The sequence below is a fragment of the Salvelinus fontinalis genome, chromosome 26, assembly GCF_029448725.1.
Source record: "Salvelinus fontinalis isolate EN_2023a chromosome 26, ASM2944872v1, whole genome shotgun sequence".
Taxonomy (NCBI): Eukaryota; Metazoa; Chordata; class Actinopteri; order Salmoniformes; family Salmonidae; genus Salvelinus; species Salvelinus fontinalis.
In genome coordinates, this window is record NC_074690.1 from 27,083,190 (window position 1) to 27,108,084 (window position 24,895).

The window sequence follows — 24,895 nt, forward strand, 5'->3', positions numbered from 1 at the left end:
GGCTGGGGGCAGTATTGAGTAGCTTGGATGAATAAGGTGCCCAGAGGTGCCCAGAGTAAACGGCCTGCTACTCAGTCCCAGTTGCTAATATATGCATGTCATTAGTATATTTGGATAGAAACTCTGAAGTTTCTAAAACTGTTTGAATGATGTCTGTGAGCATAACAGAATTCATGTGGCAGGCAAAAACCTGAGAAAAAATCCAACCAGGAAGTGGGAAATCTGAGGTTGGTCGTTTTTCAACTCATTCCCTATTGAAGATACAGTGAGATATTGGTCATGTTGCACTTCCTAAGGCTTCCACTAGATGTCAACAGTCTTTAGAAACTTGTTTGAGGCTTCTACTGTAAAGGAGGGGCTCATAAGGGCTCTTCGAGTCAGTGGTCTGGCAGAGTTCCACAGGCTCGCAACGCTCGTTCACGTGAGAGGTAGCTTGCGTTCCATCGCATTTCTGAAGACAAAGGAATTCTCCGGTTGGAACATTATTGAAGATTTATGATAAAAACATCCTAAAGATTGATTCTATACATCGTTTGACATGTTTCAACGGACTGTAACTTAACTTTTGACATTTCGTCTTCTCCTAGTGAACGCGCTTCGTGACTTTGGATTTGTTTACAAAACGCGCTAACAAAAGTAGCTATTTGGACATAAATAATGAACATTATCGAACAAAAAAAAACATTTATTGTGGAACTGGGATTCCTGGGAGTGCATTGTGATGAAGATCAACAAAGGTAAGTAAATATTTATCATGTTATTTCTGACTTCTGTTGACTGCACAATATGGCAGATATCTTTTTGGCTGGTATGGGCTCTGAGCGCCGTACTCAGATTATTGCATGGTTTGCTTTTTCCGTAAAGCTTTTTTGAAATCTGACACAGCGGTTGCATTAAGGAGAAGTGGATCTAAAATTCCATGTATAACACTTGTATCTATGATCAACCTTTATTATGAGTATTTCTGTAAATTGATGTGGCTCTCTGCAAAATCACCGGATGTTTTTGGAACTACTGAACATAATGCACCAATGTATACTGAGATTTTTAAAATATAAATATGAACTTTACCGAACAAAACATACATGTATTGTGTAACATCAAGTCCTATGAGTGTCATCTGATGAAGATCATCAAAGGTTAGTGATTCATTTTATCTATATTTCTGCTTTTTGTGACTCCTGTCTTTGGTTGGAAAAATGGCTGTGTTATTCTGTGATTTGGCAGTGACCTAACATAATCGTTTGTGGTGCTTTCGCTGTAAAGCCTTTTTGAAATCGGACACTGTGGTGGGATTAACAACAAGATTACCTTTAAAATGGTATAAGATACTTGTATGTTTGAAGAATTTTAATTATGAGATTTCTGTTGTTTGAATTTGGCGCCCTGCACTTTCACTGGCTGTTGTCATATCGATCCCGTTAGCGGGATCTCAGCAATAAGAAGTAAGGTCATCCCTCCTCTTAAAAGGTATATGATTCTGAATGTACAGTGCTACACCCCCCCCCCCCCCCCCCCCATTCCTATTCCTATCCCTTCTAAGTAGACTATATCCATGAATGTTTATTTGCCCATCATTTACAGAGTCATCCAAATGCGTTTTGGTCAAAGCTAAAATATGAAAATTATTTATGTTTGACCAAGTTATTAAAAACATAATGTATTTTGTTAAGAAAGCTACATAGTACATTAACATGAGCTATATGCAACACTTTCCGTGTCCAGTAAAGATCAATAGATCATGCCTTTGTTATAGTTGAAGTTGTCATGATACACTACAACACACAAACTCAGATTTGAACATTGAATTAAAATAGCCAGGGAGTTACTCTAGAGTCCCGATACAGTTGGATTAAAATAGCCAGGGAGTTACTCTAGAGTTGCCCATTGATGTAAAGTTTATCCATCACCAAGGAGACTCGTTAATTCAGGCAATGCTTTTCTCTTCATGATCGAAAACAGAGTTCTTTCTCCTTTCATTGATGTCCGTAGGGAAGTGATCATTCATTCCAAAATCAGTGTTTCTGAGTTCTCTGCCCCTGCTCTTAACCATTTCCTTTTGCTTAAGATGTTCAGAACATGCAATACTAGCCTGTGGCCTATTCCCAGAGGCCTTAACCATTCTATAGACTCTAAAGTGACATAATGCACGACATCTGTGGGCAGTTTCAGTTGAATTGACATAAAGTCTCGGACAGTGCCCTCACAGCTTCTGCTGTTGTCATTCTCCGGTATCCCTGGAAGAATTAGATTGTCCCGCATTGATTGACACTGTACATCAAGCAAGGTTTCTTTAAGTTGTTCTCTCTTTGCACCACCTCCACCTTACCATGAATAGAGTCTACAGTGCTTAGATCATCAATCTGGCATTGGCTGAATTCTAGACTGGTACATAATGCATTGATGTCCTCTCGTAGTATATCCAAGATATCAAGTTTGGCAAGCCTTTCATTGATGGATTTCAACAAGTCAACATCCATATCTGTGAACCTCTCCCCACTCTCCACACGTGTCCTCTTGCTTGGGGATGTTATCGCAGGTGCAGTGAAATGCTTATTTTTCTAGCAATGGCACTTCTAATTGTCTCATTTGACTTCTCCCACCGTAAGTCTTTTCTTAGCCATTGTTGTAAGGAACAGGTTTTCAATCAACTAGCTGGTTATATTAAAGGTCAGAAAATGTCTATGCCTACTTTGCACCTAATCATTCAAAGTTACCATCATCGGGGGAGCCGTGAGTTATTTAAGATACTCTTCAAAGATGTAGGGTTTCAGACGGAACTCCTCTGTCCTGACTAGGGGGAAGCTGGTTCCACCATTGGAGTGCCAGGACAGAGAAGAGCTTTGACTGGGCTGAGTAGGAGATGCCCTCCTGTAGGGGTGGGAGGGCCAAGAGACCAGAGGTGGTGGAATGGAGTGCCCGGGTTGGGATGAGGGGTTGAGCATAGCCTGAAGGTAAGGAGATTCAGTTCTCCTTGCTGCTCCGTAGGCAAGTGTAACAGCATTGTATGTACAGTGCATTCAGAAAGTATTCAGACCCCTTCTCTTTTTCCACATTTTGTTACGTTACAGCCTTATTCTAAAATGAATTGAATTATTTGTTTCCCTCATCAATCTACACACAATACCCCATCATGACAAAGTGTAAACAGGTTTTTAGAAATGTTTTCAAATGTATTAAAACTATAAAACAGAAATACCTTATTTACAGTTGAAGTCGGAAGTTTACATACACTTAGGTTGGAGTCATTAAAACTTGTTTTTCAACCACTCCACAAATGTCTTGTTAAAAAACTATAGTTTTGGCAAGTCAGATAGGATATCTACTTTGCACATGACACAAGTAATTTTTCCAACAACTGTTTACAGATTATGTCACTTATAATTCACTGTATCACAATTCCAGTGGGTCAGAAGTTTACATACACTAAGTTGACTGTGCCTTTAAAAAGCTTGGAAAATTCCAGAAAATTATGTCATGGCTTTAGAAGCTTCTGATAGGCTAATTGACATCATTTGAGTCAATTGGAGGTGTACCTGTGGATGTATTTCAAGGCCTACCTTCAAGCTCAGTGCATCTTTGCTTGACATCATGGGAAAATCAAAATAAATCAGCAGTGGCCTGCTGGAGGTCATTTTGCAGGGCGCTGGCAGTGCACCTCCTTGCACTAAGGCGGAGGTACCGGTCCTGCTGCTGGGTTGTTGCCCTCCTACGGCCTCCTCCACGTCTCCTGATGTACTGGCCTGTCTCCTGGTAGCGCCTGCATGCTTTGGACACTACGCTGACAGACACAGCAAACCTTTTTGCCACAGTTCGCATTGATGTGCCATCCTGGATGAACTGCACTACCTGAGCCACTTGTGTGGGTTGTAGACTCCGTCTCATGCTACTACTAGAGTGAGAGCACCGCCAGCATTCAAAAGTGACCAAAACATCAGCCAGGAAGCATAGGAACTGAGAAGTGGTCTGTGGTCACCACCTAGAGAATCACTCCTGTTTTGGGGGTTGTCTTGCTAATTGCCTATAATTTCCACCTTTTGTCTATTCCATTTGCACAACAGCATGTGAAATTTATTGTCAATCAGTGTTGCTTCCTAAGTGGACAGTTTGATTTCACAGAAGTGTGATTGACTTGGAGTTACATTGTGTTGTTTAAGCGTTCCCTTTATTTTTTTGAGCAGTGTATATCAACAGTAAAACGAGTTCTATATCGACATAACCTGAAATGCCGCTCAGCAAGGAAGAAGCCACTGCTCCAAAAACGCCATAAAAAATACAGACTACGGTTTGCAACTGCACATGGGGACAAAGATCGTACTTTTTGGAGAAATGTTCTCTGGTTTGATGAAACAAAAATAGAACTGTTCGGCCATAATGACCACTGTTATGTTTGGGGGGAAAAGGGGGAGACTTGCAAGCCGAAAAAAAAACCATCCCAACCGTGAAGCACGGGGGTGTCAGCATCATGTTGTGGGGGTGCTTTGCTGCAGGAGGGACCTGTGCAATTCCCCAAAAAGATGGCATCATGAGGATGGAACAGTATGTGGATATATTGAAGCAACATCTCATGACATCCGTCAGGAAGTTATAGCTTGGCCGCAAATGGGTCTTCCAAATGGACAATGACCTCAAGCAGACTTCCAAAGTTGTGGCAAAATGGCTTAAGGACAACAAAGTCAAAGTATTGGAGTGGCCATCACAAAGCCCTGACCTCAATCCTATAGAAAATTTGTTGGCAGAACTGAAAAAGTGTGTGAGAGCAAGTAGGCCTACAAACCTGACTCAGTTGCACCAGCTCTGTCAGGAGGAATGGGCCAAAATTCACCCAACTTATTGTGGGAAGCGTGTGGAAGGCTACCAGAAATGTTTGACCCAAGTAAAACAATTTAATGGCAATGCTACCAAATACTAATTGAGTGTATGTAAACTTCTGACCCACTGGGAATGTGATGAAAGAAATAAAAGCTTAAATACATTATTCTCTCTACTATTATTCTGACATTTCCCATTCTTAAAATAAAGTGGTGATTCTACCTGATGTAAGACAGGGAATTTTTACTAGGATTAAATGTCAGGAATTGTGAAAAACTGAGTTTAAATGTATTTGGCTAAGGTGTATGTAAACTTCCGACTTCAACTGTACATACAGTTGAAGTCGAAAGTTTACATACACTTAGGTGGGAGTCATTAAAACTCCTTTTTCAACCGCTCCACAAATTTCTTGTTAACAAACTATAGTTTTGGCAAGTCAGTTAGGACATGTACTTTGTGCATGACAGAAGTAATTTTCCCAACAATTGTTTACAGACAGATTATTTCACTTATAATTCACTGTATCACAATTCCAGTGGGTCAGAAGTTTACATACACTCAATTAGTATTTGGTAGCATTGCCTTTAAATTGTTTAACTTGGTTCAAACATTTCTGGTAGCCTTCCACACACATCCCCATAGCCTTCCGCTGTGGGGATGTTTTTCAGCGGCAGTGACTGGGAGACTAGTCAGGATCAAGGGAAAGATGAACAGAGCAAAGTACAGAGAGATCCCTGATGAAAACCTGCTCCAGAGCGCTCAGGACCTCAGACTGGGACAAAGGTTCACCTTCCAACAGGACAACGACCATAAGCACACAGCCAAGACAATGCAGAAGTGACTTCGGGACATGTCTCTGAATGTCCTTGAGTGGCCCAGGCCAGAGCCCGGATTTGAACCTGATCAAACATCTCTGGAAAGACCTGAAAATAGCTGTGCAGCGACGCTCCCCATCCAACCTGACAGAGCTTGAGAGGATCTGCAGAGAAGAATGAGAGAAACTCCCTAAATACAGGTGTGCCAAGCTTGTACCGTCATACCCAAGAAGACTTGAGTCAGTAATCATTGCCAAAGGTGCTTCAACAAAGTACTGAGTAAAGTTATGTAAAACCACTGTTTTTGCTTTGTCATTATGGGGTATTGCGTGTAGATTGATGAGGAACAAAAACTATTTAATATATTTTAGAATAAGCCTGTAATCTAACAAAATGTGGAAAAGGTCAAGGGGTCTGAATATTTTCCAAAGGCACAGTATGTTTACAAAAATATATATATGGGGGATTGGAAATGATGCCACAATCTATCTGTAATTTTAATGCTAATCTACCCCCCCCCCCCCCCCCCCCCCCCCAAATAAATAAGTGTAACAGTATTGCTTCCGTCGTTCTCCTCGCTCCAACCTGGGCTTGAACCAGGGACCCTCTGCACACATTGACAACAGTAGAGGACTTGCAGCTGGCAGGCCTTTCCTGGGAGGAAAAGCAGCTCTATTTTGTTGAAGTTGAGCTTGAGGTGGTGGGCTGACATCCAAGCTGATGTCTGCCAGGCAAGCAGAGATGCGTGTCCCCACCTGGGTGTCAGAAGGGCAGAAGGAGAGTAGTTCAATGTCATCCTCATAGCAATGACAGAAGAGACCATGTGAGGATATGATGGAGCCAAGTGACTTGGTGTAAAGAGAAGAGGAGAGGATCTAGAACAGAGCCCTGGGGGGACGCCAGTAATGAGAGCACGTAGTACAGACACAGATTCTCTCCACGCCACCTGGTAGGAGCGACCTGCCAGGTAGGATGCAATCCAGGAGTGTTTAGAACCAGAGATGAGAGGAGGATCTGATGCTTCACGGTGTCAAAGGCAGCAGATAGATCTAGGAGGATGAGAACAGAGGAGAGTCAGCTTTGCAGTGGCGACCCGTCATTCAGGGCAGGTGGGGTAGAGCCCCACCTGTTTTGAGCCCCACATTTTTAGCAAAAAATAAATTTAAAATATATAATATATATATAATGTATGTTTTTGGGGGGCTTGCCTGTTTGCATGTTATTTTGGCATTAATACGTGTCACATATCAGTTTGCGAACAATGTAAAAAAAATCTATATATCATTGAGTTAATAAAGCCGCATACAAACATGGTTTCTTTTTTGTTTTCTTGAGTAAGGCAGCTCCAAAATACAGGTGTTTCAGCCTAGCTCAGTGCTTTCTGTGGTGGTGGTGGGGCAAGCCAGCCGGAAAATACGGAGCGTTGCGCCGTGATTGGGTCAGTGTTCTGTCACTCATGGGGACACTATGTTAAGATATTCTAGCCCCATGGGTGCTGCCATAGAGTTACATTAGAAGTGCCCACCCAAGAAGGCTCAAGGTCATTGGCCACAGATAAAATGACGTCAAATCACGTTATATGTACAGTAGCTTTATTTGGACTGATGTCAACATCATCATTTCTAAATCTTAGCTAGCAGTCATCATCATGAATCAAGTCGACAATCTACTGGCAAATAATTTTTAACCCTTGTCATATGAAGAGAAATAATGAAGAGAAATTATAGATAAAACATATTGGTGCTCATTGGACATAAACATTACACAACATGTTGGAAATCGCAAATTCAAAAATTTGTGGTTTTGAAGGAATCAGTAATATTGGCTAACTACAGGCATTGGAAAGCAATCACGAGCCTGCTCTTCAGTAGGGTGGCTGTGTTGTCCCAAATCTGGGATTAAGGGGCTCTTTTCCAAGTTTAAAATGATAAACATTCAACATTGGCTATGCTGTCAATGAAGCATGATTTGTGTCGCGCTCAAAACAATTGTTAACTTGGAACTGCAAAAACTTGACTTCAGTGAGTTCAAGACAACAATGAAAATACATTTTGAACGGTCATCCAACTCAGAATTGTTCATCTGGCCCTCTTTCTAGAGCTACAACCTGAAGATCATATGACGTCATCATGATTCAACCTTGTTTTTCCCCCGAGTTCCCACTTGTTTAGAAAGCACCATAAATCCAGAGAATAACAGACTTTGATGGCAAAATTTGCCCACGAAGGACCGCCGCGCCACCTTCCTGTTCAAGTGAGCACATCACAAGGTGAATCCAAAAATGTATTGTATGATGCTGCATAAATGATGTAATATGCCAGGGAGATATGTATATTGTAGCTAAGAAAGTAATACTAAGTGTATGTTGTGAAGTAAGATGTTAGTAGCCCATGTGCCTCACCCTAATAATTTGGTCTATTTACCCCTCTTAATTTCACCTACTGTTCTGACTTGGTGGTGCACATGTAGCCTATAAGTAGCCTATAACCTGTTTTAGAGAAATGTAATAATCGAATATTGTATATCACGCCCTGACCTTAGAGAGCCTTTTTATTTCTCTATTTGGTTAGGTCTAGGTGTGATTTGGGTGGGCATTCTATGTTTTCTGTTTCTTTGTTTTTGGCTGAGTGAGTTTCCCAATCAGAGGCAGCTGTCTATCATTGTCTCTGATTGGGGATCATACTTAGGATGCCCTTTCTCCCACCATTAGGTTTTGGGATATTGTTTTATGTTTAGTGTTTCTGCCTGACAGAACTGTGCCCTTTCGTTTTCACGTTTGTTATTTTGTTTGAGTGTTTTTGAAATAAAAGGAATCATGAACATATACCACGCTGCGCCTTGGTCCACTTTTCATACCACCAACGAGAGCCGTTACATTGTAATAGCTTTCATTGTCTGCTTATATGCCCCCTTTATTTATCCAACGGTTCTGACTTTGTGCACAGGGAGAGCACTGTAAGAACAGCCCATGTTCTGAATTTTGTCGCTGTACATTTCAAAAGTGCTAAACAAATAGTTTTATTGACTTCGTCCGCCCTAGCTCGCTCATTAATGTTTTAATTTAAATTACGGATTGCCTCTTATCCGCTTGTCGTCCCCTTATGCCATAGTTTGTACATCTCAATTGTCATTAGAAACCACATTTATTTAAGCACGTCAGCCATATAAGCTATTTTTTTTTAAAGGCAGTAAATGAGGCTGAATGAACTGTTTCGCTGCCAGACAAGGCTCCGTTAATAGCCAGGTGTAGCAGTGGTAAGATGTTAGGACTGCTGTTGGGACAGCTTTATGTAGGCCCAACAGTTTGTGGGAACCGTTTGTCACCGTTATAGTGCAATTAATGTATTTAGTGTTGTGTTGTGTTGTGTAGTGGTTTTGCTGGCATGCATCTTACCTTTTTTTGGTTTTTGCCCCACAAAGATTTACATGCTAAAATCGCCACTGCAGCTTTGGCAGAGCGGAGAGCCTATGTGACAGAGGAGAGCGGTCTCAGTTGAGTGAGCCGCCTTGAAGCCTGACTGGTTAGGGTCAAGAAGATAATTCTGAGAGAGATAACGAGAGTTGGTCAGAGACAGCATGGTCAAGTGTTTTGGAAAGAAAAGAAAGAAGAGATACCGGTCGTTAGTTTTGACGTCAGATGGGTGTGTTGGTTTGGGCTATATAGGGATTTATCAGTCTGCATGCACTGTACTGTGCAAGTTGTCGGATCAGTAGATGAAGATACTGTGTACGTCCCAAATGGCACCCTATTCCATACAGTGCACTACACCAAGATATGGCTCTGATCAAGACTAGTTAGTAGTCACCAGGAAACAATTTTACCTTAATTTGCACCTTGTAATGGCCTTGATTTCCCCTGAATTCTTTAAATTGGCACTTTATTCATAAAAACTAATTTTCTTCATATTTAGTGGAATATGAATGTGTTTGTAGATGAATTACAAATTTTTTAATGTGTAAACTATTGACATTTCCAACAACCCCTGAATAATTGTGCATGATCTGCCTGAAGGGTTGAAATGTGAAAAGATCTGCATGCTCTGTAAGTAGGTCTACACTACCCTTTCTTTGTCTGACTTGTTTTTCTGGGAGTGACAGTCCCTGTACATCTGTCTCGCGCAGTGAGCTCAGCTGGTAGAGCATGGTGCTTGCAACACCAAGTTGTAGGTTAGATTCTCATGGGAGACCATTATGAAAATGTATGAGCTCACTACTGTAAGTCGCTCTGGATAGGAATGTCTGCTAAATGACTAAAATATGATATTGAAAGATAAGAACAATTCGTTTTTTTTTTTTACGTAGGCCTAGATAATAGGTCCATCGCTCAAATAGCCAATATTCCTGATTCCAGACTGAACTTGAAATGTGCAAATAATAATGCGTCACTTTTTGCGGCTTCTTCATTTCTGAACAGAACGTTTCATTTTAGGGTCTTGTCACCAGTCATGTGCACATTTAAACAGTGATGTAGCGCCATCATGTGGTCATTGTCTACCACTGCAAGGAGCTGAATTACAAACACCTACACCGTACTATTTCTATACAGTCTTTGCTAACTGGAAACAGAGAGAGAGGTGAAGCCATAGTATATATACCAACATATTTGCTGGGAAATAATTCTACATTTGAGAAAGTTGAAAGACAAACCAGGAACTCAAGTTTGTATTTTGGAATTTAGCTTACATCATGAGATCAACATGCTATGTTATGTTTCTACAATGCCTCTGTACAGTTTATTCTACTTGCGGAACTACATTTTCTTAGAAACGCGAAAGAAATCGCAACAATAAAATACAAGAGAATAACCGTAGCCTAAAAAATATATATATATATAATAAATAACCGTAGCCTACAGTGTGTAGATTGCCCAAGTGCTGGTCTACGGTCGGTTTTGCGTTATGACCAATGAATGAAAAAGTAATACAAAGTTAAAATGTACAACTGATCCTACGTCTGTGCTTGGGAGCTCCCGCGGAAACTGGCACGAAGAAGAAGGAAGTGGAATTACGTTTGTTGTCACGGTCACATGCTCAAGTCAAGCTCGATCAGCTGACTGCATCCCTTCCCTTTTGATGGATAGATTTCCCTTCCTCAATTGAAGGATTTCGGGTTATTCAGACGGTTCGACGTCAATTGCAAAGACAAAACTGAAGGTAGCATAGTGAGATAGTCCGGAAAATATCGTGGTTTGGGTGATCATGAACGGACACGCCATTCTTTACACCGGGGTCACTTTGGCCTTCTGGAGTACCATTCTCATCGTCGGTAAGAACGTTTTAGCTACATTTGCTAGCTAGGGTAATGATGATGGCAAATATATAATGCATTTTGTAAATATATTCCTTTCATTCATTTGATTGTATATGTCTGTATCGTGCTTCACAGACCGTATTGATTGCCAGCTAACGTAAGCCTGTTTCGATAGCTAGCGGCAACGGCGTAAACTAATCTGGGTCTGCAGTGATGTGCTAACTAGGTAATAGTTAGCCTGCCTGACAAATAGAGCTAACTAACTTCCTTGAATTATATGTTGTGCACCTTTGGCACTGTCGTCCAAAAGGTAGATTATTTAGCTATTCGTTTGCAAGAATTCGACTAAACGTGTATAGAAGTAACGTTAGCTAGCATATCACTGCAGAGTCAGTAGTCTAATTAATCAGAGTGTAATACACAATTCATTGGTGTATAGACAGCCTGACGCTAATGCATGCGAAGTCGGGTTAATGTTCTTTACAGGCAAGAATGTTTAATAAAATTACATTTAAACTTACTCTACCGGGTGTCCTTCAACTGCTCGAAATTTGAAACAAAATAGTCACATGAACGTAACAGGTAGAGTAAGTTTTAAATGTACAGTCATTTTATTCGACATTCTGCCTTGTAAGGAACATTTACACGATTTGGTAGCCATTAACTTCAGGCCGTATGTACACCAAATTAATTGTGTAGTACAGCCTGATTAATCAGACTAGAGGCAGATAGTTAGCTAATGTTAGACTGCATAAGGCTACCCTGCACTAAAACTTTAAAAGCATACTGTTAAGTATAGAAAACTTTTAGTTACATCATTTATAGTTGACATAGTTATCTAGGTCACTTGCTTGGCTGCTAGAGTAAGGAAAATGGGAACTGAAACACTTGTCATGTGGGGGTGAGCTATCACACTTATCTTCTGACACTTAATCATTTCTGACACATTTTTGTTCTGTGGCTTTGTGTGTACTGTTACTGAATTGTACTGCAACACACACAAATGCATAAACAAATTAAAATGTTTGCATACTTTTCAACGCATAACCTGGATTGGTGCTTTTTCAGGTATTTGCTATACGATCTTCGACCTTGGATTCCGGTTCGATGTGGCATGGTTAGTATGACACACAATCCCTTGTCTTAGAACATCATATCATAGACGTATGAATATACATCTGTTTTATATTCTGAGCCTAGTGCTGATTACTGGTGGTAACATTTCAGAAAACAGTCGGGTGGTGCCCTCCCCCCCCAGAAATCTTAGCCTAGACTAGAGCATGGAACGTTTGATTTACATGGTGAAATTGTGCTCTCTCCCTCCCACAGGTTTTTGACAGAAACCTCGCCTTTCATGTGGGCGAACCTTGGGATTGGCTTGGCCATCTCGCTCTCTGTTGTTGGAGCTGCTTGGTGAGTACTCTTAATTTCCCCCTGAGTGTTTCTTCAGAAGAGATTGTCCCATTTTGAATTTGGAATAGAGAAGTTGTTAAATTAGACTTGAAAATTGAAAGAGCAACTAGTGTCTTGTCCCCATCCTATTCCCCGTTCCATCTAGGCTATATTTCTTCTCTTGTATGGCATATTCTGTTCATGTTTATACTGAATTGTGTCCTTGTTTTACAGGGGCATTTACATCACAGGTTCCAGTATCATAGGAGGTGGTGTAAAAGCACCACGGATTAAAACAAAGAATCTGGTCAGGTAGGCTATTAAAAAGAGAATGGAACCAGTCCCCCCCTCCCCCAATAACAGCTAATTTTCTATTTCCCCTCCCCACTCAGACCACTTAAAGACAGTCCTATCAAAAATATTGTTTGAGAACTTGCACTTGCTAAGAAGCATTTTGTCTTTCTTTTTGACCGTTTTAAAGCTCCAATATGTGACTTTTTGGGTGACCTGACCAAATTCACATAGAAATGTGAGTTATATTTTTTTAAGCAAGTCTAAGAAGGGCTAGACCTGTTCTATATGTGCTTTTTCTGTGCTTCCTGTTCTGAAGTTTTGTTTTTGCATCTATTACTTTTGGTTTTGTACACCAGCTTTAAACAGCTGAATATACACTTTTTTGGTTCTGGAAAATATATTTCAGTGGTTTAGATGGTACAATGATTCTCTACAACAATGACTGCTTGTTTTGTCACAAACTGAAATTGTGAACTATTTGAATTTAGGCAACCAGGAAATGGCAGAGAGATTTGTGCATCTTGAAGATATATTCGGTAGTACTGGCACTGAACACAAGGGTGCCATTTTTAAACCCTACAGAGCTTTTGAAATGAGAAGGTTAGCAATGCTTACAAGTAAAATCCCATAGAGAATGCTTATGAACGCATTGCGAAAATGTATAGTCTCTGACCTAAGTATTTGCAGGACAGACATCCCAGCCCATAAAGTTAAACAAGTAACTCAAAAATGCTACTCAGTTTGCTGCATTTACAAAACAAATATTAGGCCATAAGGCTCTTGATCCAGGAGGGGATCCTCTGCTTTTACCAAGCGAAGCTTGATTTTGGAAGAAGATGGCCATGTAGCTAAGTGCTTAACTAGCTACTAAATTAGCAAACCAAATGCACAACTGCGGAGCATTTAACACATTTTAGACAGTTAACTAAGTATTTTAAGATATCTAGCAGGTAAACATTTAGTTGTGATTTCTATACTGTAACTAGATCACCTGGAATGTGCTGCACAACAGTGAGTGACACACACGGGGCTCTAGACATTGTGTGCTTGTAAACAAACACCACGTGACTGGGGACTACTGGTAAACTTCATAATGAAAAATTATGTGACAGGTGAAATAAAGAACACAATCTTCTTTGTCTCCTAACATATTGAACAAGTTGACTGCAGGTATTTACTTAAAAAGTAGCCACAAATATTCATGTATTAAGACTTCAAATAAATGGTTTTGAAGGTATAGAAAAACTATACCGGCACTATTTCCAAATACCCTGCTATATGGTCTACCACTCAAGCCTACACAGTAAGGTACTTAATTGTTACCCAGAAATGATTTGCTATTGGGATAAAAACAGCTCCATTGGGCTTTTAAGATGAATGCATTAACTGTAAGTTGCTCTGGATAAGAGCGTCGGCTGAATGACTAAAATGTAGAATCTGTGTCGTGAACCGGTTTCACAGACCCAGATTAAACCTAGTCCTGGACTAAAGAGCACGGTCAATGGAAAATGCTTTTTAGTCAATGTCTGGATCTAAGAAACAGGCCTTGTATGCTTTCTGTGTAGGCATAAAACTTGTATATCTGTATGTGCCTACTGTATTGGGGTTGCATCTTTCTGATCAATATACTTCTGTGTTTAATGCTGTGGTTGTCTCCTCCCATCCAAAGCATTATCTTCTGTGAGGCCGTAGCCATCTATGGGATCATCATGGCAATCGTTATAAGTAACATGGCTGAGGTAAGCAAGAGATTTGATTATCATTTTTGCCCTTTTTAAATTTTCACTAGTGATTATGGTGATTGCATTCCAAATGGCACCCTATTCCCGAGTGTACTACTTTTGACGAGAGCCCAATGGTCCCATGTCAGACAGTGCACGACTGTATATATCGAATAAGGTGCTATTTGGGACTGAACTTGTGGCTCCTAATTGTAGCCTTTTACATAGGACATCTTGGAGTAGAGCTCTGAATCTCCCTGGTGTGTGATACTGTAGTAGTAGAGAGCACAAATTTAATTATTTCTTTACATCTCTTTTTATAGAGCTTTAGTGGCACTACACCAGAGACCATTGGGGCAAGGAACTACCAAGCAGGTAAGAAATTAATGGTTGGTGGGTGTTGCTTAGCCTCGTCCCAGATCTGTCTGCTCTAGCCAACTTCATTGTTAAGATTGAAATTCACAGCATTGTTTGGCATGACAACGAGTTGGCATGATAGCACAAACACACTGGTGCTCAGGCGAGGTTTTGATTGGAACCAGTCCTTAAATTCCAATAGGATAAAGGCAGGCACAAGTAAAGTAGGCACGTCTTGCCATTGGCTTAGTTAAACAGTGCAATGATAAAATACAGCTGAAGGAAATGCTGTGCTCTTGTGATTGCGTTCTCTCCTAACAGGATACTCCATGTTTGGCGCTGGTCTTACTGTGGGATTCTCCAACCTCTTCTGTGGCATCTGTGTTGGCATCGTTGGTAGTGGGGCCGCCCTGGCAGATGCTCAGAACGGCAGCCTTTTTGTTAAAATCCTTATTGTGGAAATCTTCGGCAGTGCAATTGGGCTATTTGGAGTGATTGTGGCCATCTTGCAGGTAACTGACATTCTTTTGACATGGTTTTCTTTCTCCCCCTGATTGGTTGAATAGCATAATATTCTATCATGTTCAGTAGCTGATTGCATCAACCAAGTATAGGTTTGCTGTTTTATTGTTATATACTTGATCAAATGTCTTTTCTTGTAGACGTCGAAAGTAAAAATGGGTGACTAGAAGATTCAAGATGACAAGATCAATGGAAGACAAGGCTGGACAAGCAGATGAATTGTGTAAATACATAGTAAATTATTTAAATGTATTTTTTGTCTGATTGTTTTTAACCATAATTTGCTGAAGAGTGACATATTTGCACCATTTTGTCTTAAAGGAATGCAGCCAAATGGTTAGATTAAACTGCAGGTGTTTAAGACAAAACCCTGTCCCTTTTGAATACAATTGGTCTTCATAGTATAGTGGTATAATTAATCTTGTATCAAATCTATCACAATTGAAAGGGCCACTAGACATTTAGGGAATGTACTTCGTAGTAGGGACATTTTATCAAAATATATTTGATTTCATTAACATCTGTACAGTATAGGATTTGTTACCCGTGAGCAAATCATGGAATGCCACTATTTAACATCTAAGGTACCCAAGTTTGGTTTGGCACGCATATGGTTTCTCTGGTGGTGGACATGCTTGCTGTTCCGTAAAGAGCTGTTCTGTTCATTACATGGAAGTGAAACATTTCAGCAATGTCGTAATTTGTATTGAATGCCTGTAAAAATGTGTTTGAACTGTTTGTATGCAAAAGTCGTAATGTATAACAAAGCAAATGATTATATTTATGACTGATGTAATCCATGTTTTTCCACTTGTTTCAGTTACAGTATATTTTCCCATGACTGGTGTAAGTAACCTTTTCTGTAGTAACACAGAATGAATCAGTATGTGTGGGGACAAGGGTGCGCCAAGGAGATATTACACTGAAATAGTAATTGTTGTTGGTCGTTTGACAGTGGTCGGCTGTCATTATTCAGTCTTTTGTTTTGATGTATGCATAACATTTTGGTAGGCACTCTTCAGTCCTGATTGGTTAAACATTTGAATTGTAAATTGTTGTGTGTACAGTATATATAAAGGGCACATGTCTGTTTCTTTGAAGCATGGGGGTGTTTACCATTCTGATGCAAGTGGTCTTTATCCACGGTGAGTGAACTGTTGCTGATGAATATAAGTATTATCTGATTTCAAGTGACCATAGATAATGTCTGTTTTCTCCTTCTCAGGTCTGTAATCCCCTGTAAACTATCCATCTGTGGAGAGTGAAATGTAGATGTTTTCCTCAAGACCATTTTTCCCGTGTCAGTGTTTCCCCTTTATTCATTTAGCAGCGGCGCACCGTAGAGATTTTGTAATGTAGATATATAACCCCAAGACGACACCCTGCTCCCACTACCTCTTCCGCCGCTGCTGAAGACCCCCCACCCACTACTTCTGCCACCACTGCTGAAAAATCTTAGGGGAAACACTGCGTGTGCATTTTCTGCTTTCCTTCTGTTTTTTTGGTCATTTTGAGCTTGAATGATCTGAGCTCCTTGTCTTTCGACTGCTGTGAATGGGCTGATATGCATACTCTTTTGGAGAGATGGTACTCGAGCAGAACATCGATAAGAACTTTCCCAGACCAGTTGGCCTTTTACTTAGTTGTGATTTTGTTTGTCTTTAGTTTTTTTTTTGTCCAATGAGTTACGGTGTTACTGATAAAACAATTAGCTTGAGCCCTTAACTTAAAAATAACCCTATAGTCTGTCATAAGCTGACTTCCAATTTAATGTTCAAAACGTCCAACTTGCTGTGACCATGGGTTTGTCCCAAGTGAGCCCTTTGGGCCCTGGTCAAAAGTAGTGCAGTATAAGTAATAGGGATGCATTTATGACTGTATACTTATGGGGGTCTCCAACTGAGTGTTCGATCCTGTCCTCACCAACCGTACATGTATGTATCTATTTATTATATTAAAAATGTATGTAAAAGTTAATGGTATTTATCCATGTGTAACGGATGTGAAATGGCTAGCTAGTTAGCGGGTGCGCGCTAGTAGCATTTCAATCAGTTACGTCACTTGCTCTGAGACTTAAGTAGTGTTGCCCCTTGCTTTGCAAGGGCCTCGGCCTTTGTGGAGCGATGGGTAACGAACGCTGCTTCGTGGGTGACTGTTGTCGATGTGTGCAGAGGGTCCCTGGTTCGCGCCCGTGTCGGGGCGAGGGGACGGTTTAAAGTTATACTGTTACATTGATGCTGTTGACCCGGATCACTGGTTGCTGCGGAAAAGGAGGAGGTTGAAAGGGGGGTGAGTGTAACGGATGTGAAATGGCTAGCTAGTTAGCGGGTGCGCGCTAGTAGCATTTCAATCAGTTACGTCACTTGCTCTGAGACTTAAGTAGTGTTGCCCCTTGCTTTGCAAGGGCCGTGGCTTTTGTGGAGCGATGGGTAACGCTGCTTCGTGGGTGACTGTTGTCGATGTGTGCAGAGGGTCCCTGGTTCGCGCCCGTGTCGGGGCGAGGGGACGGTTTAAAGTTATACTGTTACACATGGAGATGAAAGATTGTTTGGCTGGTCCCTATGGCAAAAGGCCCAAAAAGATCATTTGAAATAGTATTTGGTGTGGGTTTCATACATTGATTCAGCTTTGTTCATTACTTTTGAGCATTTCTAAATGGACCTTTGGTGTAATACTCGGGTTGGCCATCCTGGTCTTGGAGAGTTCAGTGCTGAATGGTTTAACTTGAATGGATAACATTTGGATTGTAAGTCCAACTGTTGTTGGTTTAAAGGTATGCTGCTTGAGATGGCCATGAATGCACATGGCTTACATTGAGGCCCTCTATGTCCTTGGTTGGCCACCTACTGTAGTGGTGTCATTCCTAATGTAAATGAAGTTTTCTAGATCATACTTCAGTGAGTGTTTAATATGTTGATGTGGTGAATCCATTGTTTTGACATGTAAAAGTGGGTCCTCTTTACTTCATAATTGTCCTTGAAAGAATAAATATTCCAACCTGATCGTTCAATCAAATTAATCAAATGTATTTTATAAAGCCCTTTCTACATCAGCTGTTGTCACATTGCTTTACAGAAATGGGGCCTAGTGGCCAGGAAAAACTCCCTAAGGGAAGACACCTAGAGAGGGGCGGGGGGTGACCAATCCATTTCTGGCTGTACAGTAAAGTTAAGTAGTTTCTTCTTTTGTGTGGTTCTGTTATATTATTTATGTCCCTGTCCAACTCTGTAGATATTTTTACCCACTAGATGGCGCTAGATAAGTATTTTTATATTTACCGGGGACCTATCACAGCGTATGCCTCTCCCTTAAAGCTCATTTACAACATTTGAAAAAGTGGGGGCAGCTACATTTGGCATATTAATTCAATTACTTTTCTTGGCTTTAGAAATATCAAGTTGTACCTCACAAGTGAGGTAATTATTTACATTTACTGTTGTCCTATCTTTTAACTGCCGACTACTAGAGATGTGCAATGCAATAATAGGACCTAGTTAACTCCCTCTGGTGGCAGAATACGCGGGTGTTTAGACTATCAGAGATCCCGTACTGAAGAGCGCGAGACCAGAGAGGAAGACGAAAAGAGAGGCTCGACTGCGCCCAAAATCTGTCCGCGCGAAAATGAGAGTTAAGCAGACCAAGTTGGGGAGTTTTTGAATAGGGGGGCAATGAGTGTAGCGTTTGTTGAAGGTAAAAGGGAATTGCTATTTTGATAGGTGAGGCTTATTTGATTGAATTAAAGTTTGATCATGCTTAGGTTGTTATGAGTGTACCGATTAAAGTGTTATGCGCGTGACATTTGGATTTAAAAAAAATTGTGACTTGTTCACACGCGTATCTGCCCTCTCATTGGCTAGAATGTTCCCACCTGATCTCGCCTCCTCCCGCCTGCATTTCGCCTTTGTGGACATATATTTCCATTGTTAGAGCGGCCAGTCGACCATCTTGTCAATATAATAGATAATCTTCGGCGAGAGAAAACTGCTATAGACTCCTTTTTTGTCTTCATAGCCACATTTAAACGTAACGGACTGTCGGAATTAGGAAGGTAGAAGATTTACTACCCTATATTTTCCCTCCGTAAATAATCAAACAATGAGGCATTCATATTTCCCATGTCTGTTATATGGCAAAACGTTTTGATCAATGTGTGCACGAAAAATGAAATGACCGATTTATATAATCAGAAATAAATAAAACGCACTCCAGGCTTTATTAAGTGGATATTATGTGCCTTTTAACGACAGAGAGCAGGTTTTCGTGAGGACTTTTTGTTATTACATTTTTTTAAATGACATTTACAGATTTCATATAAAAGGTTGCTGCAACAACAAAGACCATGCATTCATAGGAGAGGAGGATTGCTTGCTACCTTAAGGTAAGAATAAATTATATTTCATTTGTTCATCATGATATTTCGTTCTTTAGTTTTTCTTGTATTTTTACATTTAGCCTGCCATTTGGATTCTTCTTTCTTATCCTATACATCTGCATTTATCAACATGTATATGTTTACTGGTGGTTATTGATGTTTTATTAGACAATTTGCTTTGTTGTCATGCACATTTTGCTGAAGCATGCTGCTGCTAGACCCGCCATTCTACATGCATTTGCAACATCCCTTTTTTCAAGTGATCCAAATGTTCGACATTATTTCAACAAGCCGAAAGGTCCTTTGATCAGCGATGGAACGATCCATCCGGGCAGCATGCAGTGTGGCTCTCATTCTGCCAACTGGTATCTAGTTAGTTAGAAGATGTTGACAAGTTGCTCAAATGACTATTTACTATCTACATAATAACTCACGAAATACAGAGCTATTTCCTATACGGCGTTTTTCATTTAGCTCTATAGGCTACAGTTAAACTCAAGTGAGATCAAGATGCAGCCTACATTGTTTGCTGAAGTTTTTGGCTACAAGCTATATAGCCTACATAGTGTACGTAGAGATCACTATATCTTGATCAGAAACTGGTTTTCACATCAATGCTATGTATCCTCAGCTTAGTTTTCCATGTCAAATGTACCCATTTAGAAATGCTTCTGTGTCATTATGTGCATTGATGCGATAGTGTTTGTAGGGAAAAACTGATCATGGATGCATTCACTTCACTGAACTCTTACTTTGTACAAGTGGTTTCACTGACCTCACTTCAGTCAGTCAATGACAGGGTCATGATGAACTTTTCAGGGCTCAGGATAAATGAATGGAACCCACAATAACAGTGGTGGAAAGGTGTTTTGCACAGTTGGGCTACTTTGCTCCAATTATATCCCTCCGGATCATAAACAAATCACAAAATAATCAGGAATAATATGTTGAGCACTATCTGATTTTGGTTTGTGCACCCTGTTGCAGTGGTCTTTGTGTATAGTAATGGTCCATAGCCTGAGAGCCCACCCTCCAGGGTGGCCAAAGCCAACATGGTCACAGAGCGTTTTGTATTATTCTGTACGTAAATCTGAGACTCCTCGTTTTGTATGATAAGTTACGTTTCGTATGATATGTATTAATTTTTTGATGTCCATCATCCATTTTGTATGATATGTAACGAATTACAATTTGTACAATATGCTACTAATTTGCAAAACGTATGATACAGCTGAAGTCGGAAGTTTGCATACACCTTAACCAAATACATTTAAACTCAGTTTTCCACAATTCCTGACATTTAATCCTAGTACAAATTCCCTGTCTTAGGTCAGTTAGGATCACCACTTTATTTTAAGAATGTGAAATGTCAGAATAATAGCAGAGAGAAGGATTTATTTCAGCTTTTATTTCTTTCATCACATTCCCAGTGGGTCAGAAGTTTACTTACACTCAATTAGTATTTGGTAGCATTGCATTTAAATTGTTTAACTTCGGTCAAACATTTCGGGTAGCCTTCAACAAGCTTCACACAATAAGTTGGGTGAATTTAGGCCCATTCCTCCTTACAGAGCTGGTGTAAACGAGTCAGGTTTGTAGGCCTCCTTGCTCTCACACACCTTTTCAGTTCTGCCCACAAATTTTCTATAGGATTGAGGTCAGGGCTTTGTGATGGCCACTCCAATACCTTGACGTTGTTGTCCTTAAGCCATTTTGCCACAACTTTGGAAGTATACTTGGGGTCATTGTCCATTTGGAAGACCCATTTGCGACCAAGCTTTAACTTCCTGACCAATGTCTTGAGATGTTGCTTCAATATATCCACATCATTTTCCTTTCTCATGATGCCAACTATTTTGTGAAGTGGACCAGTCCCTCCTGCAGCAAAGCAACATGATGCTGCCACCCCCGTGCTTCACAGTTGGGATGGTGTTCTTCGGCTTGCAAACATCCCCCTTTTTCCTCCAAACATAACGATGGTCATTATGGACAAACAGTTCTATTTTTGTTTCATCAGACCAGAGGACATTTCTTCAAAAAGTACGATCTTTGTCCCCATGTGCAGTTGCAAACCGTAGTCTGGCTTTTTTATGGCGGTTTTGGAGCAGTGGCTTCTTCCTTGCTGAGCGGCCTTTCAGGTTTGTCGATATAGGACTCGTTTTACTGTGGATATAGATACTTTTGTACCTGTTTCCTCCAGCATCTTTACAAGGTCCTTTGCTGTTGTTCTGGGACTGATTTGCACTTTTCGCACCAAAGTACGTTAATCTCTAGGACAGAACACGTCTCCTTCCTGAGCGGTATGATGGCTGCGTGGTCCCATGGTGTTTATACTTGCATACTATTGTTTGTACAGATGAACGTGGTACCTTCAGGCATTTGGAAATTGCTCCCAAGGATGAACCATCCTATCTTATGTAACCATAACAAACGTAAGATGTCATACTAATTTGAGGGTCCTGTATTTCCGTGTACTATGTTACGTCTAGTTTATGTGACCAGTCTGTGAAAGCAGGTGAGGAGTCACTACTTCCTTGGGACTGCCATTCACTTAACGCCACTTGTTTCTTACACAACTGGATAGCCAAATATCCAGTTGTGTAAGAATTTAGTTCTGTGTTTGATAGACCCTTAGCATACTTGAACTAATGACCGTGCACGTTTAAAGTTTCATTGAATTACATTTGACTTACGTGTAAAGAATAAGGATGCCTACAATTGAAATGTTGATTGTTCCTGACAGTTTGTTTGCGAAGGAGTGTTCTATTCTTTCAGGTTAATTCAATGTTGAGTTTTGTTGTCATGGGAACAACCAGACCTGAGCAACAAAGGTGGCAGTTGGAGAGGACTGCTTTGCTCTATGCATTGACTTTGTGTTTTGTCTAAAAACCAGCCTATTCAGAGCTGTAAATTGTGAGTTTCATTCAAAATCTCGAAGGATGTGTCCTTGCATACATTGATTAAACTACAGTCTGAGAGCGAGAGGTTCACTTTAAATTAAGGATAGTATACAATACAGATAGGAGTAATCATTAATTGCATTGTATTGCAAAGCCCAATTTTTTCAAACCAAATTATTAAATACGGCATGGCACTTAAAAAATATGTGCTATGATAGTTATTGTTTGGTTTGTAAAGAAACTTTTTTTAGTTAATTATAGACATACAGCCCATAATATCCCCTATCAGTGTTGTAGTAGATTTTAGTTTGTTGCTGTAGTGTTTAACAGAGAATCAAAACTGCCCAAAACCTACCCTGAATCCCAGGCTGTCCCAATAAAACCTTCCCTCCATCCAAGCACTTCATTTATTTTTGGGCTCTGGAGCCAAATGAGCAGCTCGATCTGAGGAAGCAGAGAGAGAGAGGCAAGGCAAACCTATATTTGATGGTGGAGAGACTTTAGAGCTTAGCAACTCTGGAGCATGGCCACGAGGCCTTCTGTGTAGGCTATGTATTGAAATAGGCTAGCTATACACTGTGAAGATAGCAATCTCAATAGAATTATGGTAGAAATGCTTACAATGGGAATCATGGGAATGTTCTAGTACAGTCGTGGCCAACAGTTTTGGGAATGTACATTTTCACAAAGTCTGCTGCCTCAGTGTGTATGATGGCAATTTGCATATATTCCAGAATGTTATAAAGAGTGATCAGATGAATTGCAATTAATTGCAAAGTCCCTCTTTGCCATGCAAATTAACAAAAAACATTTCCACTGCATTTCAGCCCTGCCACAAAAGGACCAGCTGACATCATGTCAGTGATACTCTCGTTAACACAGGTGTGAGTGTTGACAAGGACAAGGCTGGAGATCACTCTGTCATGCTGATTGAGTTCAAATAACGGACTGGAAGCTTCAAAAGGAGGGTGGTGCTTGGAATCATTGTTCTTCCTCTGTCAACCATGGTTACCTGCAAGGAAACACGTGCCGTCATCATTGCTTTGCACAAAAAGGGATTCACAAGCAAGGATATTGCTGCCAGTAAGATTGCACCTAAATCAACCATTTATCAGATCATCCCAGAACCCAGAACTTCAAGGAGAGCGGTTCAATTGTTTTAAAGAAGGCTTCAGGGCACCCAAGAAAGTCCAGCAAGTGCCAGGACCGTCTCCTAAAGTTGATTCAGCTGCGGGATCGCGGCACCACCAGTACATAGCTTGCTCAGGAATGGCAGCAGGTAGGTGTGAGTGCATCTGCAAGCACAGGGAGGCAAAGACTTTTGGAGGATGGCCTGGTGTCAAGAAGGGCAGCAAAGAAGCCACTTCTCTCCAGGAAAAACACCAGGGACAGACAAATATTCTGCAAAAGGTACAGGGATTGGACTGCTGAGGCCTGGGGTAAAGTCATTTTCTCTGATGAATCCCTCTTCCGATTGTTTGGGGCATCCGGAAAAAAAGCTTGTCCGGAGAAGACAAGGTGAGCACTACCATCAGTCCTGTGTCATGCCAACAGTAAAGCATTCCGAGACCATTCATGTGTGGGGTTGCTTCTCAGCCAAGGGAGTGGGCTCGCTCACAATTTTGCCTAAGAACACAGCCATGAATAAAGAATGGTACCAACACATCCTCGGAGAGCAACTTCTCCCAACCATCCAGGAACAGTTTGTTGACGAACAATGCCTTTTCCAGCATGAACAATGCCTTTTCCAGCACTTTTTGCCATAAGGCAAAAAGTGATAACTAAGTGGCATGGGGAACAAAACATCAATATTTTGGGTCCATGGCCAGGAAACTCCCCAGTCCTTAATCCCATTGAGAACTTGTGGTCAATCCTCAAGAGGCGGGTGGACAAACAAAAACCCACAAATTCTGACAAATTCCAAGCATTGATTATGCAAGAATGGGCTGCCATCAGTCAGGATGTGGCCCAGAAGTTAATTGACAGCATGCCAGGGTGGATTGCAGAGGTCTTGAAAAAGACGGGTCAACACTGGAAATATTGACTCTTTGCATCAACTTCATGTTGTCCATGTCAATAAAAGCTTTTGACACTTATGAAATGCTTGTAATTATACTTCAGTATTCCATAGTAACATCTGACAAAAATATCTAAAGACACTGAAGCAGCAAACTTTGTGGAAAGTTATATTTGTGTCATTCTAAAAACTTTTGGCCATGACTGTACAATGGTAGAGCTTGGTTGATGCATAAATAACCTTGTTTAGTAGTCAGATATTTATTTCATTTCTGGCTTGAATATTTGGCATGTAGTCTATGAATAATATTTGATTGGGATTTGATAGTAGAAGCATCACAGACCTTCCCTGACAAGAGTGTCTATCTGTTTTCCATTAGTTGAAATGTGAAACATGCAGTGTTTCTGACAAGGGTCAGTAGACTGAACTGTGCATGTGCTCTG

General features: G+C 40.6%; 2 protein-coding genes across 7 annotated transcripts in view; both read left to right on the top strand.

Annotated features, from left to right (window-relative positions):
* The first annotated feature begins 10,637 nt into the window (after positions 1-10,637).
* LOC129824032 (V-type proton ATPase 21 kDa proteolipid subunit c'') lies at positions 10,638-18,165 on the top strand. Of its 3 annotated transcripts, none has more exons than XR_008754708.1 (9): positions 10,638-10,892; positions 11,946-11,994; positions 12,207-12,290; positions 12,504-12,581; positions 14,233-14,302; positions 14,608-14,659; positions 14,963-15,153; positions 15,304-16,308; positions 16,389-18,165. XR_008754708.1 is itself a non-coding variant. In XM_055883304.1 (8 exons), exons 1-8 carry the CDS (start codon positions 10,826-10,828, stop codon positions 15,328-15,330), a joined length of 618 nt encoding a protein of 205 aa, XP_055739279.1. In that variant the 5' UTR covers positions 10,638-10,825; the 3' UTR covers positions 15,331-18,165. The 3 variants fall into 3 exon arrangements, 1 of the variants encoding a protein (XP_055739279.1); XR_008754709.1 differs by having other exon boundaries at positions 15,304-15,386; positions 15,984-18,165; XM_055883304.1 differs by having other exon boundaries at positions 15,304-18,165.
* A 551-nt stretch (positions 18,166-18,716) lies between these two features.
* The window catches only part of b4galt2 (UDP-Gal:betaGlcNAc beta 1,4- galactosyltransferase, polypeptide 2), a 161,389-nt gene continuing 155,210 nt past the window's right edge, over positions 18,717-24,895 (top strand). For 2 of the 4 annotated variants that reach the window (XM_055883301.1, XM_055883300.1), the window contains exons 1-2: positions 19,063-19,211; positions 19,468-19,541. The gene's annotated coding sequence lies outside the window, so the exon portion shown is untranslated. Of the gene's footprint in view, positions 18,880-19,058; positions 19,542-24,895 lie in introns of those variants that run through there. The other 2 variants (XM_055883299.1, XM_055883303.1) reach the window with 2 other exon arrangements.